Raw genomic sequence first — 20,716 nt, forward strand, 5'->3', positions numbered from 1 at the left:
AGTGTATTTATTTTTTTATTTATTTATTTTTGAGACAGACTCACACTCTGTTGCCTAGGCTGCTGGACTGCAGTAGTGCAATCTTGGCTCACTGCAGCCTCCACCTCCCAGGTTCAGGTGATCCTCCCAGCCTATAGCAGGGCTATAGGCACGTATCATCATGCCTGGCTAATTTTTGTATTTTTTTTAATGAGATGAGGTTTTGCCCTGTTGCCCAGCCTGGTCTTGATCTCCTGTGCTCAAGTCATTCTTCTGCCTCAGCCTTCCAAAGTGCTGGGATTATACACGTGAACCACTGCGCCTGGCCTGTATTCTCTCTCTTTTTTTTTTTTCTTTTTGAGACAGAGCCTCACCCTGTTGCCAGACTGGAGTGCAGTGGTACGATCTTAGCTCACTGCAGGCTCTGCCTCCCAGGTTCAAGCGATTCTCCTGCCTCAGCTTCCCAAGTAGCTGGGACTACAGGTGCGTGCCACCATGCCCAGCTAATTTTTGTATTTTTAGTAGTGACGGGGTTTCACCATGTTGGCCAGGATGGTCTGAATCTCTTGACCTCGTGATCCACCTGCCTTGGCCTCCCAAAGTGCTGGGATTACAGGCGTGAACCACCTTACCTGGCCACCTGCGTTCTTTATAATTCCATTTATATAAAGCATAGAAGCAAGCAAAATCAATCTATTTTGTTAGAAGGTGGTGGCTGCCTCTGGGAAGGAGTGAGTAGATACTCCAAAGGGAATACAAGGGGGTTCTGAGGTGTTGGAAGTATCTCATTTCTTGATTTGGGTGCTGGTTACATAGATGTGTCTGGTTTAGGGAGATCTATTGACTTGTGTACTTTTGTGCATGTACACTATAGTTCCATAAAAAGATTTTAAAAACCAAACCTTTTACCCATTCAGGTCAATAAAGAGAATATTGTCAGCCCCCTGAGAGTCCTGCCCCAATCTCATTCCCCTTTTTCCTTCATATGGAATAAACCACTCTCTGACATTTTGTGAACATCTTTTCTTACCCTTTTTTTTTTTTTTTTAGATTAATTTTTTTTCTTTTTTTTTAGATAGAGTTTTGCTCTTGTGGCCCAGGCGGTAGTGCAATGGCACGACCTCGGCTCGCCACTACCTCCACCTCCTGAGTTCAAGCTGTTCTCTTGCCTCAGCCTCCCGAGTAGCTGGGATTATAGGCACGCACCATCACATCTGGCTAATTTTGTATTTTAATAGAGTTGGGGTTTCTCCATGTTGGTCAGGCTGGTCTTGAACTACTGACCTCAGGTGATCTGCCCACCTTGGCCTCCCAAAGTGCTGGGATTATAGGTGTGAGCTTCTGCGCCTGGCCTTCTTTGCCTTTCTTTCTGGTTGTATTACCAATGGGACATTCTTATTCTATAGACTTTGGTTTTGAATTTATACAACTGAAATCATACCTTGTATTCTTTTGTATCTGGCTTCTTTTGCTCAATATAATGTCTAAGGGCCATCTATGTTGCCTTCCTTTTCACTGCTGTATAGTATTTCACTTGTGAGTGACCACCATATGTTTATCAATGCTACTGTCAATGGATATTGCATTGTTAGTGGGTTGGAGCTGTTGCAGACATACTGCTATGAATATTCTTGTACATGTCTCCTGCTGTGTGCAACACGCCAGTCTCACTGATTCCAAGACTTACATCATTGCACAACTTAACATTTCTGAAGTAGGGTATATCTTTCAGGAAAATGGTATTTTCCTTTCCTGTGGCCTGGCGGAGGAAATCCTAAGGACATGAGCTCCTTGCCAGCCACAGTCCCCAAGGGCCAGTCAGTACCCTGGGTAACCGGCCTGTGGCTGGGTGGGCCTTCACCGGAGCCCTGCACTGCCACCATGTAACGTCTGATCTGTAGGGTGTCTGCTTTCCTGCTCTGAGTCTCTATTTTCTTAAAACCAAAATGGGTGAAGTAATAACAAATTTCTTCTAATCTAAAATAGCATGGATTGTTAGATGTACTGAGAAAGAAAAACAGTTGGCTAATTAAACCATGGCACACTGTCAATCATGAAGTAGATCCTAGTTTCAGAGATGTCAAAATGTGAAAAAAAAAAATCTTACTTGGAATCAGTGATCTTAGCTACTACCTGGCCTGGCAGGTTAGGGTCAGTGTGAGGGTCCCACCCACCAAGAAGCCAAGAAAATTTAGAAAGAATAAAGTTTTGTAGGTAGGGTCTGCCTGGTCTTGGCCGTGACTCCGTTTAGTGGTGATGGGAGCAATAGTAATGATAAGAATAATAGCTGACATGGTTTGAGGATGTCCTCTGGGTCAGGCTTCATTTAAAGCCTTTTATATGGAGTTTCTCATTGAGTCTGCACAGTGACACAAAGACATTGGTGCTGTTATCACTAAAATCTCAGCTCCACAAGGCCAGGGACTTCATCTTGTGACTTGCGATATCCCCAGTGCGTAGGACAGGACCTATCCTTTGCCAAATGCTGGGTAAACACTTGTCAAATCTGTTTTCCCATGGTTTACAGATGAGGAAACCAAGGCACCAAGAGTTAACTTACCCAAAGTCCCTCCATCGGGAAATCGCAGAGTTAGGATTCGAACCCAACTCCGAAGCCCGTATTATTAACTTCCATGCCTATCTCTGAGGGAGATTTGCTACTGTGGCGGGTAGGGGGCTTGGCAAGGCTTATGGGCTGGCTCTGTCACCTGTGGATCCTGTCATCCACTGGGCCTAGGCTGGCTGATGGGGACTAGGGCAGAGAACCCAGAGTCTTAGTTACCCTAAATCAGTCACGGGCCAAGCATGTATAGTGATGCAGAGAGCCAGCACTGGGGTGGAGCAGAGCTGTAAGGAGAAGGGCTGGGGTAAAGGTTTGGGAGCTCTGTCCCTTGTTAGCATTGTGGCTTTGGGTGGGGTATCCAGCCTTTCCCTGCCTCCATTTCCTCGTTGGCAGCTCAGGGAAGTCTTAATACTGCTTACCTCACCGGGTCAGGAAGGCTCCGTCCCAACGTGTGTGTGTGAAGCCCTCGCAGGGCCTGGCATGCGATGCACATTTAGTTTGTGGGAGCCGCTGTGACTGTGGTTTTGTTAATGCTGTTCTCTGGAGAGGACACTGTGAATAATGAGCCCTGTCCAACCCCACAGCCACTTCCGAGTGGATCCAGTTCTTTAAGGAAGCCGGCATTCCTCCAGGACCTGCTGTCAATTATGCCGTGATGTTTGTGGATAATAGGTGAGGGGCTGACCTTGGGGAGGAATGGTGGGGAGCTGGCTGGCCTACCCACTCTGGCCCACCTGGGGCCTCACCACTGACCTTCCCCTTCAGGATTCAGAAGAGCATGCTGCTGGATCTCAATAAGGAGATCATGAATGAGCTGGGTGTGACCGTGGTGGGCGACATCATTGCCATTCTCAAGCATGCCAAGGTGGTGCACCGTCAGGTGGGTGATGTGCCCAGCCCCTCTGTCTCTGGGTTTGGCATGGAGGTGGAGGGGCAGTTGCAGAGCCAATGGGATGCCTGGCAGCAGAGGCAGGCCGACCCAGGTTCCAGGGTGGGTTCAGCCTTTTGCTATGTGACACTGGGCACATTGCCCAGCCTCTCTAAGCTTACTTTCTCCATCTGTGAAAAAGAGAGAGGCAAACCTATCTTAAAGGGTGGTTTTTTGTGTTTTTCTTTTTTTTTTTTGAGGTGGTGTCTCACCATGTTGCCCAAGCTAATATTGAACTGCTGGGCTCAGGCCATCTTCCTGCCTCAGCCTCCCAAAGGGCTGGGATTTCTGGCATGAGCTACTGTGCCCAGCCCTGGTTGTGAGTATCAAGCTATGTAAAACACTAGCACAGTGGAAACTGCCTGTATTCGGGTCCCTCTGTAATAATTATTATCACAAGGAAGATAATGCTAATCTTTCTTATCATCTCTGGGACAGCAGCTTCCTATGTGGGACCCCGAAGGCAACCTGGCTCACAACCTGGACATTCCAGTCTTGACCCATCCACTTGTAGTGACCAACCTTCCTGGGTCTCTTAGAGTGGGCTTTTCACACAGCCCTGATGCTAGCGTGGCTGTGGCCACCTACCAGATAGTGTATGTGGCTCTGAGCACCAGACCTGTATGAGGTACTCATTAAGTTATTAATATAATAGCTAATACTTATCAAGCACTTGCTGTGGCCTATCAGGCACTGACTCCATCCATCCTCTCTCTCCCTCCCTCCCTCTCTCCCTTCCTTCCCACCCCCTCTTTCTCTCCCCTCCCTTCCTCCCTCCCTCCCTCCCTCTCCCCTCCCCCTCTTTCTTTCTCTCTTTCTCTTTTTATTTTTTTGGTCTTTCTTTCTCCCTTCCTTCCTTCCTTCCTTCCTTCCCCCCCCTTCCTTTCGTCTCTCTCTCTCTGTCTTTCCCTCCATCCCTCCCTTTCTTCCTTTACTTGTTTGTTTTATTTTTGAGACAGCGTTTTGCTGCATTGCCCAGGCTAGAGTGCAGTGGCACGATCTCAACTCACTGCAACCTCCGCCTCCCAGGTTCAAGTGATTCTCCCATCCTAGCCTCCTGAGTAGCTGGGACTACAGGCATATGCCACTGCACCTGGCCTCTTTCATTTATTTTACTGAGATAGAATCCCGCCCTGTTTCCCAGCCTGGAGTGCAGTGATGCTATCTTGGCTCATTGTAGCCTCTGCCTCCCAAGTTCAAGAGATTCTCATACCTCAGTCACCTGAGTGGTTGAGATTACCGCTGTGCATCACAACTCCTAGCTGTGCTTTTTAATTTTAGTAGAGATGAGGTTTTGCCATATTGCCCAGGTTGGTCTTGAACTCCTGGCCTCAGGTGATCCACCTGCCCTGGCCTCCCAAAGGTCTGGGATTACAGGTGTGAGCCATTGTACCCAGCCATCTTTCATCCATTTTTAGACAGGGTCTTACTCTGGCGCCCAGGCTGGAGTGCAGTGGTAAAATCACAGCTTACTGCAGCCTCAAACTCCTGGGCTCAACCAATCAGTAAGCCCCTCAGTAGCTGGGACTGCAAGTACATGGCACCATGCTTGGCTAAGTTTTAAATTTTTTGTAGAGACGCATGTCTCACTGTTGCCAGGCTGGTCTCAAACTCCTCAAACAATTCTCTCATCTTGGCCTTCCAAAGTGCTGGGATTGCAGGCATGAGCTATGGTACCTGGCCTCTCCATCCTTCATCTGTATGAACTTACTTCCTCCTCCACTTGATTGAGAAGGAAACTTGCTCTACATCTTTGCTCTCAAGCACTCCACTTACCAAATGGTAGCTGCTGTGGTTATTCTCATTTTTTTTTTTGAGATGGAGTTTTGCTCTGTCACACAAGCTCAAGTGCAGTGGCGCCATCTCGGCTCACTGCAACCTCCACTTCCCGGGTTCAAGTGATTCTCCTGCCTTAGTCTCCTGGGTAGCTGGGACTACAGGCAAATGCCACCATGCTCAGCTAATTTTTTGTATTTTTAGTAGAGAGGGGTTTTCACTGTGTTAGCCAGGATGGTTTTGATCTGACCTTGTGAGCTACCTGCCTCAGCCTCCCGAAGTGCTGGGATTACAGGCATGAGCCACTGCGCCTGGCCTATTCTCATTATTTTTAATGGAATGGCTTCTACCATCCCAGGAATAGGCCTTCATTTCTCTATCATCCAGGACAGGAACCTACAGTGAGGGCTTTCTCAAGCCAGGGGCATTATCTGAGTTGTTATGGAGAAGGTCACTGAGCAAAACATTTTTTTTCCTTTAAACTATAATTTAAAAATAATTTTTTTTTTTTTGAGACGGTGTCTGGCTCTGAGGTGCGGTGATGTGATCTTGGCTCACTGCAACCTCTACCTCCTGGGTTCAAGTGATTCTTTTGGCTTAGCCTACTGAGTAGCTGAGATTACAGGTGCGTGCCACCACATCCGGCTAATTTTTGTATTTTTTGATAGAGACGGGGTTTCACCACGTTGGCTAGGCTTGTCTTGAACTCCTGGTCTCAAGTGATCCACCTGCCATGGCCTCCCAAAGTGCTGGAATTACAGGTGTGAGCCACTGCACCTGGCCAAAACTTCTAAATTTGAGAATAATTATGGATTTATAGAAAAGTTCAGATAACAGTATAGAAAGCTTCTGTGTTGGCTGGATGTGGTAGCTGAAGCCTGTAATCCCAGTACTTTGGGAGGCTGGGGGGGTGGATCATGAGGTCATGAGGTCGAGACCATCCTGGCCAACATGGTGAAACCCCATCTCTACTAAGAAATATAAAAATTAGCTGGGCATGGTGGTGGTACCTGTAGTCCCAGTTACTTGGGAGGCTGAGGCAGGAGAATTGCTTGAACCCAGAAGGCAGAGGTTGCAGTTAGCCGAGATCATGCCACTGCACTCCTGCCAGGGTGACAGAGCAAGACTCCATCTCAAAAAAAAAAAAAAGCTTCTGTGTTTTCTTCACCAAGCTTCCTCTGATGTTAACATCTTACATAACCATGATACATTTGTCAAAATTAAGAAATTAACATTAGTATACTACTGTTAACTAAATTACAGACTGTGGCTTTCTTTTTTTCTTTTTTTTTATGCTTATTATTATTTTTTTTGTCTTTCTGTTTTTTTCTTTTTGTGGAGAATAGGGCCTTACTATATTCCCCAGGCAGGTCTCGAACTCCTGGGCTCAAGCTATCCTCCCGCCTCTGCCTCCCTAAAAGCCGGGATTACAGGCATGACCCACAGCTCCCAGCTCTTTTTAAAATAGAGATGGGGTCTCACTTTGTTGCCCAGGCTAGTCTTGAATTCCTGAGTTTAGGCAGTCCTCCTGCCCTAGCCTTCCAAGTAGTTGGAATTATAGGCATGAGCCACCACGTATGGCCCTTTTTTTTCCCCATCTCTTTTTGAGTATGTGGATTCCATCCGTTTTTCTTTCCACCAGTAATCTGTTTTGACCAGACTCCTCATCTCTACCCAAAATACAAAAAGTTAGCCAGGCATGGTGGTTTGGCACCTGTGGTCCTGGCTACTTGGTAGGCTAAGAAGGAAGGATCGCTTGAGTCTGGGCAACACGGTGAGACCCTGTCTCAAAAAAAAAAGGAAAAGAAAACCAATAATCTGTTCTAAGATCCAATCCAGGATACCACATTGCATTGCATTTACTTATGTTTCCTTTTCTCTTATAATATATGAGTTTTGTAGTATTTTTTTGTTTTTGAGATGGAGGAGCCTCACTCTGTTGCCCAGGCTGGAATATAGTGGCACAATCTTAGCTCACTGCAGCCTCTGCCTCCTGGGTTCAATTGATTCTCCTGCCTGAGCCCCCCGAGTAGCTGGGATTACACGTGTGCACCACCATCCCTGGCTAATTTTTGTATTTTTAGTAAAGAGACCAGGTTTCACTATGTTGGCCAGGCTGGTCTCAAATTCCTGACCTCAGGTGACCCACTCGCCTCGGCCTCCCGAAGTGCTGGGATTACAGGCATGAGCCACTGCACCTGGCCTGATTCTTTGCAATGAATGTGATAGTTTTGTAGAGTATTGGTCAAATATTTTATACTGTGCCCCTCAGTTTGGGGATGTCTGATGCTTGCTTGTGGTTAGGAGTGAAATGTGTTACAATCTTCTCTGGCAATCAGATGCTGATCCTACTGGTGTTGCTTAGATCTCTAGGTCCATGATTCTGCTGTGGTGACCCAGGTGCCTGTTCTTTTTTTTACAGGACATGTGCAAAGCAGCCACTGAGTCAGTGCCCTCTAGCCCCAGCCCCCTCGCAGGCGAGATTCGTCGTGGCACAACTAGTGGTGAGTCCTAACTCTTCAGGCCTCTTTTCCTTGATTTGAGAAAGAGTTTCGCTCTTGTTGCCGAGGCTGGAGTGCAGTGGCGCAATGTTGGCTCACCACAACCTCCGCCTCCTGGGTTCAAGCAATTCTCCTGCCTCAGTGTCCTGAGTAGCTAGGATTATAGGTGTGAGCCACCACCCCTGGCCAGGGGGCTGTTTTAAACAGCAAAATCACCAACAAAAATATGAAAAATGTTCACATTTGTGGCATCAAGTAGACAGGGCAAAGGATACTTGTTTACAGAGTGGGACCTGAAACAAGAGGGTGAGAATGCCTTCTTTGCTCTCATTTGGGAACATGTCTGGAGCGACTCAGATTGTTCCCTCTGTATGTCTGTGAATGACAGTGAAAGCACTGCCTGTATTGATTTTGGGATTACAAAGACATTTTAATGAGTAGGCAAATTTGCAAATATGGAATCTATGAATGATGAGTATTGACTGTATTTATACTTTTTCTTTTTTCTTTTTTTTTTTTTGAGATGGAGTCTCACTCTGTCACCAAAGATGGAGTGCAGTACCGTGCTCTCGGCCCACTGCAACCTTCACCTCTGAGGTTTAAGTGATTCTCCTGCCTCAGCCTCCCGAGGAGCTGGGATTACAGGTGCATGCCACCATGCCTGGCTAATTTTTGTATTTTTAGTAGAAATGGGATTTCACCCTGTTGGCCAGGCTGGTCTCAAACACCTCAGGTGATCCACCTGGCCCGCCCTCCCAAAGTGCTGGGATTACAGGTGTGAGCTGCCACCGCACCTGGCCTCTTTTTAAATTTTTTTTGAGACAGAGTCTCACTGTGTTGCCCGTGTTGGAGTGCAGTGGCACGATGTCAGCTCACTACAACCTCTGCCTCCCAAGTTCAAGTGATTCTTGAGCCTCAGTCATCCAAGTAGCTGGGATTACAGGTGTGTGCCACCATGCCCAGCTAATTTTTGTATTTTTAGTAGAGACAGGGTTTTGCCACATTTGCCAGGCTGGTCCTCAAGTGATCCATCCATCTCAGCCTCCCAGAGTACAGGCACGAGCCACTGCACCTGGCTATTTTTGCTTTTTAAAAGTAAATTTCTAAATTTTAACATACACATTAGCTTCCCTTTGATGATAACTAAGCTGCCCCAAAACTGTGCTTTAAAACACAGACATGTGGGCCTGGCGCGGTGGCTCACGCCTGTAATCCCAGCACTCTGGGAGGCCAAAACGGGTAGATCACGAGCTCAAGAGACCGGAACCGTCCTGGCCAACATGGTGAAACCCCACCTCTACTAAAAATATAAAAATCACCTGGGCATGGTGGTGCGTGCCTGTACTTCCAGCTACATGGGAGGCTGAGGCAGGAGAATCACTTGAACTCGGGAGGCATAGGTTGCAGTTAGCCAAGATTGTGCCACTTCACTCCAGCCTGGCAACAGAGCAAGACTTCATCTCAAAAAAACACACACACCTACACACACACAGAGAGACATGTATTTTCATTTCTTGAGATGAGAGTCTCACTCTCTTGCCCAGGCTGGAGGGTAGTGGTGCATTCATAGCTCACTGTAGCCTAAGAGTCCTGGCCTCAAGTGATCCTCCCACCTCAGCCTCCTAAATAGCTGGGATTACAGGCACAAGCCACCATGCCTTGCTAAAACATGGGCATTTATTTCTCATGATTTCATGGGCTGGCTGGTCCGTTCTGCTGTAGGCCAACTCAGCTGATTTTATTGGTCACCTGGCAGCTAGATTGAAGCTGGGTTTATGGCCTCATTCACATATCTGATGGTTTTCCTCATGTTATCTGGGCCCACAGGGTGACATGGCTACATGTTCATAATCATCTAGCAGGCTAGCCTGGGCATGTTAACAGTGGTGGTTGCAGGGTTCCCAAAAGCAGCAGAGGAGGGCTGGCCCCAGTACGCAAAACACCTCTTAAGCCTCTGCTTGCACAACATTTGTTCTTGTCCTATTGGCCAAAGCAGATTACATGGCTAAGTCCCGAGTCAGTGTGGGCAGGGCCTACCCAAAGGCATGGATGCAGAAAGGCTGAGCAAATTAGGGTTCATTTCTGTAACACTCCCCCATAACGTACATTCAGAAAAGGGTTCAATCATAAGAGTACAGTGGGTGGCTTTCATAGACGTGATACCTATGTAGTCAGTACCCAAATCCAGCCACGGAAATATGACCAGCCTGTCAGAGTCCCCCTGTGCCCTCTCCCAGTGATCACATTGTCTCCAGGGTACCCACTACCCTGATTGCTAACAGCACACATTAGTTTTACCAGTCTTTCAAATCTTTGTAAATGAAATTTGCAGCTGGGTATGGTGGCCTTTGCCTTTAATCCAAGCACTTTGGGAGGCCCACGTGGGAGGATCACTTGAGACCAGCCTGGGCAACATCGTGAGACCCTGTCTCTACACAAGTTATTAAATTAGTTGTGTGTGGTAGCATGTGCCTGTAGTCCTAGCTACTTGGGAGGCTGAGGTGGGAGGATTGCTGGAGCCCAGGACTTTGAGGCCTCAGTGAGTTATGATGGCAGCACTGCACTCCATCACCCTGGGAAACAGAGTGAGACCTTGTCTCTTAGGAAAAAAAAAAAAGAGAAAAAAATAAAAAGAGAAGGGGAAATAGGCAAAGAAGGAAAGGGGTGGGAAGAATGCCCCAAAAACAGCATTCCTGAGATGATCACTTTTACACACGTCATATCATCAAATGTGTTCTGTCAGGAGGGAGAAAGAGAACAGATTTTTGTTCTCTGATATCCTGACTGCAACTCATATGCAACCGAGTAAAGATAGAGTTGGCTGCTCAACCTCCACCCAAATGGTGCTTGCCTGTCATGACGATAAAGCATCACATTCCTGACATCTTTTCAGCAGCACACTTCCCTCTGGGCACAGCCTGAAAGGCAGGGCCCTCTTCACAGCTTGCCTTTTATAGCAGAAAATCCTGATGGTGTTGCACTCAGCTAGGTAAAGAGTGTTGTGAATGGAGATTCTCACAGGACAGATTCTGCATAGCCAGAGAGTTTGCAGCCACTGGATATAAAGCCACCCCATCCAACCTGAGAAATGTCTGAAGAAGCGCTATGGTATATCTCAAATCATTAACAGAGGAGAGAGAGCAGGCCTGAAGACCAAGAATTTCTTCCTGCAGAGAGGGAGGAGGTCTGATGGGGAGGGATCTGTCCTGGGACTTCTGGGCACCAATAATGCCCTGATGCCTCACCTGGGTGGTGGGTACTTGGGGGTCACATTTTGTTAAATGGGCTGTAATGGTTTAATATAGTTTTCTTTTTTTTTTTTTGACACTGAGTTTCACTCTCTTGCCCAGGCTAGAGTGCAGCGGTGTGATCATAGCTCACTGCAGCCTTGACCTCCTGGGTTCAAGTGATCCTCCTGCCTCAGACCCCTGAGTAGCTGGGACTACAGGCATGTGCCACCATGCCTGGCTAACTTTTTGTATTTTGGTGGAGATGGGGTTTTGTCATGTTGCCCAGGCTGGTCTTGAACTGACCTCAAGTGATCCACCCGCCTCCCCCTCCCAAAGTACAGGGATTACAGGTGTGCACCCCCGTTCAGAAACTACTTTAGGCACTGGGATACAGCAGTAAACAGACACAGCCTCCTCTTGGAGCTTGCGTTCTTGTGAGTGAATTTACCAGTAAACAAATATAGTTTAATGTCAGATAGCTGTAAGAGCCGTGAAGAAAATGAAAGTGATTAAGTGGGTAAGGAGGTGCTGTTTTTATGGGGTGGTCAGGGAAGTTTTCTCTGAGGAGTTGCCATCAGAGAGGAGGCTTGAATGATGAGACACAGCAATTCCGCTGTACTTGGGGAACCGCATGTCAGGCAGAAGGAACAGCAAGGACCCTGAGGAGGTGTCTACTTGCTGGGTAAGGAAGATCCTGGAGACAAGCATGGCTGAAGCAACTCAGGGAGGGGAGAGAACTCAGCACGAGGCTGGGTGACTGATGGGTGAGGTGTGATTGGAACTAGTGTGGTCTAGAGCCTCAGGAAAGGCTCCTAGGGTAGGGAGGGATGGGCTAGTTCCTGGGGAGATGCAGCCCACCCTGTCCGCAAGCATCCCCATCACGAGGACTATGCAGCCCCAGAGTGACACTAGCTGACCATCTTATTCAGTCCCAAGGCTCAGCTTCTCCATCCTCAGACTGCTGGATTGAGGCCTGTCTCCCAGGATCCCACCTGACCGGACTCTCCCCTTTTCTTCCTGCAGCTGCCTCTCGAATGATCACCAATAGCCTAAACCGTGACTCCCCACCCAACACGCCCCCCAGGCGCCCGGACACTAGCACCTCCAAGATCTCGGTCACTGTGTCCAACAAAATGGCAGCAAAGAGTGCCAAAGCCACTGGTGAGGGCACATGGGCAGGTGGTGGGAGGAGCAGGGCGGGAATGTGGGTTGGTAGGAGGTGTTGGGGGTCATGCTCCCAATACTGTAAAGTGCTTTGAAGACCACAAGGTATATAAAGCATTTGGCCTGAATCACCTCTATAAACTTGCAAGTTGCCATATGACTGCGGGCCTCACTTTGTACTTCTGTAGCATGGGGGGTGGTGATACCCCACCGGGAGGATGAACAGAGGCACCTAAGTTAGTGTGTTGAGGCATGTGTGCATTGCCTTCTCATGCAGGGGTTCAGGCTTTGTAAACAGGTGGTCACCAAGCCCCCGACTTGTACCCGGCTCTGTGCTTAATGCCTAGGGTCAAAGGTAAAGAACCTCTTGGCCTCTTTTCAGCAGCCAAGGGATCCTTGAAGCCCTACAGTCTGATCCTATAACCCCCTGGGCTGGAACTTTCCAGGGTTTCCCGTTATTCCAGGAATAAAAGGCATCTTCCCCACGTGGTCTGTAGGGCCCTGTATCATGTGGATTCATCTCTTGCATCTCCCCACTTTGCATGCTCACTTGCTCCCGTCTAGCCTCCTTGCCATCATGGGCCTTTTGCCTTTGGTGACCCCTTGGCCTGTGCAGTCTTCCTCCCCAGACTGCTCCATGTTGGCCTCTGTGCTCCCCCAGGTCTCAGCTTGAGAACTGGGGTGGGCCTGTAGTCCCTGGCTCCCAAGCCTTCCCATCCACCATGCTCTTATGCCTTTGCTGGACCCATCCTCACAGCAATGACTTCATGGTGTCATAAGGCAAATGTGGAAACTGAGGCCCAAGACACTTCATGTTTCTGACACCCACTCCCATCACACCCCATCCACCTCCATCACAAAGTCTCCCCTTTGTCCTGCAGGTTTGGAAGTGCCTCACCCTCTTCTGGCCTTTGATTTGTGTGCCATGAGCAAAAAAGGCTGGGCGTGGTGGCTCACGCCTGTAATCCCAGCACTTTGGGAGGCTAAGGCCGGAACATCGCTTGAGCCCAGGGGTTCAAGACCAACCTGGACAAGATGACGAAACCCTGTCTCTACATTAAAAAAAAAAAAAGTAGGCCAGGTGTGATGGCTCATGCCTGTAATCCCAGCACTTTGGGAGGCTAAGGCCGGAACATCGCTTGAGCCCAGGGGTTCAAGACCAACCTGGACAAGATGACGAAACCCTGTCTCTACATTAAAAAAAAAAAAAGTAGGCCAGGTGTGATGGCTCATGCCTGTAATCCCAGCACTTTGGGAGGCCGAGGAGGGCAGATCACCTGAGGTCAGTTCAAGACCAGCCTGACCAACAGGGTGAAACCCTGTCCCTACCAAACATACAAAAATTAGCTAGGCGCTATGGCACATGCCTGTAATCCCAGCTACTTGGAAGGCTGAGGCAGGAGAATCGCTTGAACCTGGGAGGCAGAAGTTGTAGGGTTGTAGTGAGCTAAGATTGTGCCATTGTACTTCAGACTGGGCAACAAAAACGAAAACTCCATCTCAAAAAAAAAAAGAAGTTAAAATCAGTTTATAAGTTATTGTCAAGACGGTGAGCCTGGGAGCAACTGGCTCTTTTAACCCTTAACACGTTTGAGGGGATTCATTTTTTAAATTAAGATGTGAGTTACGTACAATCCACAACTCATAAGTGTACACACCTCAAGTGCTTGTTGAAAAGTGAGTGCAGCCGTAAAAGCGCTGCCTGCTTGGAGCTGTAGAACCTTTCCACCACCCAGCAGGTTCTCCATCTGAGGGGATGTGGGCTGAGCTGGGCCATGAGCCTGCTCGGAACAGGGACAGAGCCACAGGAAGCCTAGGAGGCCTGCCACAGCCTGGGAATCCTGGGCATCTTCTGTGATCTCGTGTTGCACAGACCTGAGTTTCTCGGTGGTTCAGTCAGTGGTGATGTGGGTGGTTGGGGATTCCAGTCATGTGAACGTGTGGTAATAAAGGACACCTGGTGTCTGGCCTCCATCCTGGGAGAACATTCTGTCTCAGAGGGTGCTGATACCCCCTCTTTGTTCCCCCAGCAGCCCTAGCCCGCCAGGAGGAGGAGAGCCTGGCTGTTCCTGCCAAGCGGCGCCGGGTCACTGCTGAGATGGAGGGGAAGTATGTAATCAACATGCCCAAAGGCACCACACCCCGCACCCGCAAGATCCTGGAGCAGCAGCAGGCAGCAAAAGGTACTGACCCATCAGGCTGTGCTTCCCTGCAGAGACCGTGTCCTTCCTGCTGCATCACACAGGGCCCGTCATATCCTACAGACGGTGGCAGAGAAGTAGGCTCTAATGGGGGATGCAGGAGCCTTAGGTCAAGGGGACGGCGATGGTGGCCACAGAGGAGGGAGACGCAATACCTGTGCCCTCTGATCCTGCAGTTAGTGTAGCTGGGCTCCTTGGCGCCTCTTCCCCAAGGGGCAGGCGCAAGGATAGAGCAATGGCCTGCTGTAAAATGAGTGACCATGCCTGGCCAAGGGCAAATACTCCAAAATGGCACCATTATTGTGAGCCAGAAGACAAGTGGAGATATAGTCCAAAGCTAGGCCTTGTATCTGGAAGTACAGAGATGATCTCTTGGCTGGGCATGGTGACGCACAGCTGTGATCCCGGAACTTGGAGATTGGGGCAGGAAGATCACTTGAGCCTAGGAGTTCAAGCATGCTGTCTCTATTAAAAAAAAACAAAAGGCTGGGGATGGTGGCCTATGCTTGTTGCTCCAGCACTTTCGGAAACATATTCAGTAAAAACAAACTCTTGCTGGGTGCAGTGGCTCACACTTGTAATCCCAGCGCTTTGGGAGGCTGAGGCGGGCAGATCACGAGGTCAAGACATCAAAACCATCCTGGCCAACATGGTAAAACCCTGTCTCTACTAAAAAATAAAAAAAAAATTAGCTGGGTGTGGTGGGGCACGCCTGTAGTCCTAGCTACTTGGCAGGCTGAGATACAAGAATTGCTTAAACCTGGTGGGTAGAGGTTGCAGTGAGCCAATATTGTGACACTGCACTCCAGCCTGGCGACAGAGCGAGACTCTGTCTCAAAACAAAACAAAACTCTTAGGCCGGGCGCGGTGGCTCACTACTGTGTAATCCCAGCACTTTGGGAGGCTGAGGCAGGTGGATCACAAGGTCAAGAGATCGAGACCCTCTTGGCCAACATGGTGAAACCCCGTCTCTAAAAAAAAAACCAAAAATTAAACAAAACAAAACAAAACAAAACTCTTTTTCCTCCCTCCCATGTCCCTGTCTCTTGTTAACCTCTCCAGACCAACATCTATGTACGTATATGTACACATATATAGGCAGTTTTTCTTTTTTAGTTTTAATTTTTATTTTTTTGAGACAGGGCCTCACTTCACCCAGGCTGGGGTGCAGTGGCACCATGTTGATTCATTGCAGCTTCCTCGACCTCCGAGGTTCAAGCAGTCCTGCCTCAGCCTCACGAGTAGCTGGGACTATAGCATGCACCACCACGCCCACCTAATTTTTGTGTTTTTTTGTAGAGATGGGGTTTTGCTATGTTGCCCAGGCTGGTCTTGAACTCCTGAGCTCAAGTGATCTGCCCACTTCAGCCTTCCAAATCGCTAGGATTACAGGTGTGAGCTACTGCACCTGACCTAGTTTTTCATTTTTAAATACAAATAGCATTTGTGTTTATAATGTCAGTATTGTTCTATAACTTTTTTTTTTTTGAGACAGTCTCGTTCTGTTGCCTAGGCTGGAGTGTAGTGGCATTATCTCAGCTCACTGCAACCTCTGCCTTCTGCATTCAAGCGATTCTCCTGCCTCAATCTCCCAAGTAGCTGGGATTACAGGCGCACTCCACCATGTGCAGCTAATTTTTATATTTTTAATAGAGACGGGGTTTCATCATGTTGCTCAGGCTGTTCTCAGACTCCGGACCTCAGGTGAACCACCTGTCTTGGCCTCCCAAAGTGCTGGGATTACAGGCGTGAGCCACTGTGCCTGGACCTAACATTTTTTTTTTTTTTTTTGAGACAGAGTCTTGTTCTGTTGCCTAGGCTGGAGTGCTGTGGTATGAACACAGCTCATCGCAGCCTTGAACTCCTGGGTTCCCACCTTACCTCCCTGGTAGCAGGGACTACAGGTGTTGGCCACCATGCCCAGCTAATTTTTTTTTTTTTTTTTGAGACAGAGTTTTGCTCTTGTTACCCAGGCTGGAGTGCAATGGCGCGATCTCGGCTCACCGCAACCTCCGCCTCCTGGGTTCAGGCAATTCTCCTGCCCCAGCCTCCTGAGTAGCTGGGATTACAGGCACGCGCCACCACGCCCAGCTGATTTTTTGTATTTTTAGTAGAGACGGGGTTTCACTATGTTGACCAGGATGGTCTCGATCTCTTGACCTCGTGATCCACCCGCCTCGGCCTCCCAAAGTGCTGGGATTACAGGCGTGAGCCACCGCGCCCGGCCCGCCCAGCTAATTTTTAAAGTCTCATCTCTAACTCTTAGGCTCACACAATCTGCCCACCACTGCCTCCCACAGTATTGGGATTACAGACGTGAGCCACCACTCCTGTTCTACAACTTTTTTGTTCATATATTCGTGTGTGTGTGTGTGTGTGTGTGTGTGTGTATAAAATCTTTGGGATTCAGAATATGTATATATATATATACACACACATACATACATACATACATGCATATATATATATCTAGAGAAAAGGTCTCACTACATTACCCAGATTGTTCTCAAAGTCCTGGGTTTCAGGTAATCCTCCTGCCTTGGCCTCCCAAAGGGATTACAGGCATGCCCTGCCATGCCCGGCGCATGTTCTATAACTTTTTAATTGAGATCTTCTCATATTAGTGCAGGTAGATCTGCTTCATTCTTTTTTTAATGGTCATTTTTTATTTCCAGAGTATTTATATACCATAATTTAGTAAACAGTCTATTGATGGCTGTTAGGTTATAATTTATTTAGGGGAGGATGCATTACCACTCATCAGATTCTCTCAGAGGCCTCTGACCCCAAGAAGTGGAAGGAATGTGCAGGGACTGAGAACTGTTCCCGTGCACACAGTGCATGAGCTAGTGCTGAGGTGCAGGGAATCTGCCAGCTGCAGCTGGTCTTTCCCACGTGTGACTCCAGCGAGATATGGGTGGGTTAAGGTCAGCGTGAGCCAACAGGGTAGACATAACACCCAACTCAGCACAGTCTGGCCCTGCCTATCCCATAGCTACTGGTGTCTGGGCTGCCTTGGTGTCTGTATGGTACTCAGCCTAGGGCTGGCCCACCGGGGCCTCTCCCTGATGGCCTCACTTCCCTTGCAGGCCTCCACAGGACATCTGTGTTTGACCGCCTCGGCGCTGAGACCAAGGCAGACACCACGACGGGGAGTAAAGTGAGTGGGGATGGGGAACAGTCCTGGGCATTCGAGCTCTTGTCCTCTCTGAGAGATGCTCCTGACTCTTATGTATCTCACCGATCACTTGGCTGCCTTTCCAGCCTCGGTTCCTGGCTTCGCACTGGCAGTTTGTCCCTGTCTTCTGCCCTGGCTTCTCTCCTAATTTCCAGCCCTGGGGGTCCAGAGACTCCTGAATGCCTCCCACCCACCATGTCCCCTACTGGTCTTAGCATCTTCCCCAAAGTAAGTACTCTCCTGGGCCCCCATCTCAGGGCTGCCCACCCTCCCCATTGCATCTGTCAGTGGGTCTGATGACTCTACCGCTTCTCCCTCCTCTGCCACCTCTCCCTGTCCGGATAGGATGATAGCTTCCTGAATGGTCTTGCACAGCTGCCATGGACCCCCAGTCCCCACAGCAGCAGTGTGTGCGGCCCACAGGACAGGGCCCGTCCCCCCAGCAGAAGCCCTGTAGACACTTTTCACTGTGTTCCTGATGCAGCACGCACTTCCTGCCATGGCCTGCAGTCCCACAAACCCCAGGCATGGTGTGTGGTTCAGAGTAGACCCTGAAGCCCGCAGGGGCCTGACTCTGTGGCTCTGGCCATGTCACTTAAGCCCTTTGTACTTCATCCTCCTCATCTGCATAGACGCACCTCCTAGGACAGCTGGAGGGTTGAGGTCATCCCTGCATGGTGCTGGGGTGTGCAGGCCTGTTGGTGAACTATTGCAGATCTCCCCAGCTGTCTTCCCTGCCTGCCAGTGTCCTGCTCCCCAGGGTGCAGCCACTCAGCTTGCTCACTTCCTAGCATCTCACCACAAGGAGAGTGGGAACACTCGGGATCATGTGGAAGATCCAGGCCTGTGAAGAGCTGGGCACGTAGTGAGTGCTCCATACGCAGGATTATGCTTCTTGCCTTCAGGGCATAGCGCATGCTCTTTCCTTTGCTAATTCATCTTTGAGGACCTAGCATCAAAGTTGGTGCCTCAGGGAAAGTTCCTCTGGACTGATGATGAGGTGCCTGTGTCTCCTGCCCTCCAGCTCTCCATTCTCCCATCATAGAATATGTTACTGTCCTTCTTGCAGAATCATTTGTGTCATTTCTGATGCCAAGCCTGTCTCCCCCACTGGATTGAGCCCCATGAGGGCAGAGCTGAGGCTGTCTTGGTCATCACTGTGTCCCTAGCACTGCTGGCCTAGGACCAGGTACAATATAGATTGCAGACTCAAAGTATTCGTGGAGTGAATGACTAATCTCTCCACTCCACTCATCCCCACCTACTGACCTTGCAAATGACTTTCCCTTTGCATGGCACACCTGTCCTCTTCCCCCTTTATTGGACCCACTTCCAGCTCAGATGTCCCCTCTCTCAGGGAGCCTTCCCTGAACTTCCAGGAAGGTCAGATACTTCCTTTGGGCTCCTCCAGGGCCCTGGACTCCCCCTATCATGGCTCTTGCCACTATCTGGGGTGTCACTGATGGGTGTTTCTCCCAACTGTGAGTCCTAGGAGGCCAGGCACAAAGGAAGAAGCTCTCCATGAATGTGTGTTGAGTGACTCAGTGACTCGTTCGTCTTGTCTCTGACCTCCACAGCCCACAGGAGTCTTTAGCCGCCTGGGGGCCACCCCAGAGACAGATGAGGATCTGGCCTGGGACAGCGACAATGACAGCAGCAGCTCTGTCTTGCAGTATGCTGGGGTCCTGAAGAAGTTAGGACGGGGACCAGCCAAGGCCAGTCCCCAACCAGCACTGACTGTCAAAGCTAAGGCCACAAGCTCAGCGACAACGGCCACTGCCCCGACACTGCGGCGCCTGGCACTTTCCTCACGGTCAGGGCTTGAGAAGAAGCCGGAGTCCTTATCTAAAGTCAGCATCATCCAGAGACTGGGCGCAGCTGCCCTTGTGCCCGAGGCCCAGGACAGCCAGGTCACCAGCACCAAGAGTAAGTCCTCAGCCGAGGTCAAGGTCACCATTAAGAGGACTCTGGTGGGGCCCCGGGGGAGCAGCTCCAGCGAGGGCCTTGGTGCCCAGATGGACCACGCGGGCACTGTGAGCGTGTTCAAAAGACTGGGCCGCAGGACCTTCTAGCCCACATGTGGGCGGGGTACAGGCAGCAGAGCTCGTGGGCATCTGCCCCCGGCCCGCTCCAGGCCCCTGGCTTCATCATGCCTCCCCGCCAGCTCCTGGATGACATGGCTTGTCTCCCTCGGGCTCTGGAGCTGGGCCCGAGCGTTTGGGGGATTCCCCCATTTCTCCCAGCCTGGGATGGTCGTCGCGGCTGGCCTGGCCCACTCCAGGACTCCCCTTCTCTCATGTCCTCTGTGCTTTCTTTTCTGGCTGTGGCCTTGGCAGAACCCACTTTTCTACCTCTCCCAAGTGCCAGGGGCCCTCTTCCTCTCCTACATTCCCTTCCCCAACCAGGAGGGTCTGCTGCCTCAGACCCCAGCTCATTAGCCTCCCTGTCCTCCAAAACTGAGTGGGTGTCACCTGGAGGGCCTCCCTTCCCCCACTCCCCATCGACCTCCCTCACTCCTCTGCGCCTCCCCCAACTGCTGTGACTTCTCTCTCTCCCTATCTTCATTCTGTTCATTTCTCTTCTGTTTTCTGTCCCCGTGGCAAGGCCCGACTGTCCGCTGCATCCTGCCCGACCCTCCTGTACCTCCGGCCTCCCAGCGGCCCCCTCGTCGGCGGTGGCGTCGAGCCTGTTGAGACTGTTGGCCGCCCTCCACTCCCAGGCTGGGGGGACCTCTCCAGACCCTGGGCTGCGGCCAAGGCGCATCCGTTTTCCTGCCCTGGGCGTCTTTGTCTCTGAAAGTCTCTGGTGGGTGGTGGGCAAGGGGCACTGGGAAGGGAGGCCAGGGCTTAGGGTGAAGACAGCTGCTGTTTAATATATTTTTGTGACTTTCAAATTGCTTCCCCACCTCCTTCAGGGTGAGTTGCAGGACTATTTCACACCATGTGCAGTGCAGGTGAGGGGTGCTGGCACAGGGTTGGGCTGCGTCTCTGGAGGTCAGGCTTCCTGCATACATGGGGGCCATGTCCCTGCTGCAGCCCTGAGTCGAGGGGATTAATGGCCACAGTCACCATTCAGTTAGGCTGCCCCTGCCCCCAACAAGCCGTAGTGGTTCTGTCACTCTGTCCCCTCCCCCATGGATTTCACCTGCTTCTGCCACTCTGCCTGTTGGCACCTTTCCAAATGATGGGCTCCCTTT

At 50.0% G+C, this 20,716-nt stretch overlaps 1 protein-coding gene across 6 annotated transcripts in view; it reads left to right on the top strand.

Annotated features, from left to right (window-relative positions):
* CUNH19orf47 (chromosome unknown C19orf47 homolog) overlaps positions 1-20,413 on the top strand; it is a 27,836-nt gene extending 7,423 nt beyond the window's left edge. For 4 of the 6 annotated variants that reach the window (XM_037729472.1, XM_017503225.2, XM_017503221.2 and 1 more), the window contains exons 3-9: positions 3,127-3,214; positions 3,308-3,422; positions 7,669-7,750; positions 12,001-12,138; positions 14,172-14,324; positions 17,432-17,502; positions 19,098-20,413. In XM_037729472.1, the coding sequence (XP_037585400.1) occupies positions 3,127-3,214; positions 3,308-3,422; positions 7,669-7,750; positions 12,001-12,138; positions 14,172-14,324; positions 17,432-17,502; positions 19,098-19,592 (1,142 nt within the window). In that variant the 3' untranslated portion in view covers positions 19,593-20,413. The remainder of the gene's footprint in view (positions 1-3,126; positions 3,215-3,307; positions 3,423-7,668; positions 7,751-12,000; positions 12,139-14,171; positions 14,325-17,431; positions 17,503-19,097) is intronic. The other 2 variants (XM_017503223.2, XM_037729473.1) reach the window with 2 other exon arrangements.
* Positions 20,414-20,716: the final 303 nt, after the last annotated feature.

This window comes from Cebus imitator, unplaced genomic scaffold (genome assembly GCF_001604975.1).
Source record: "Cebus imitator isolate Cc_AM_T3 unplaced genomic scaffold, Cebus_imitator-1.0 Scaffold306, whole genome shotgun sequence".
Classification (NCBI taxonomy): Eukaryota; Metazoa; Chordata; class Mammalia; order Primates; family Cebidae; genus Cebus; species Cebus imitator.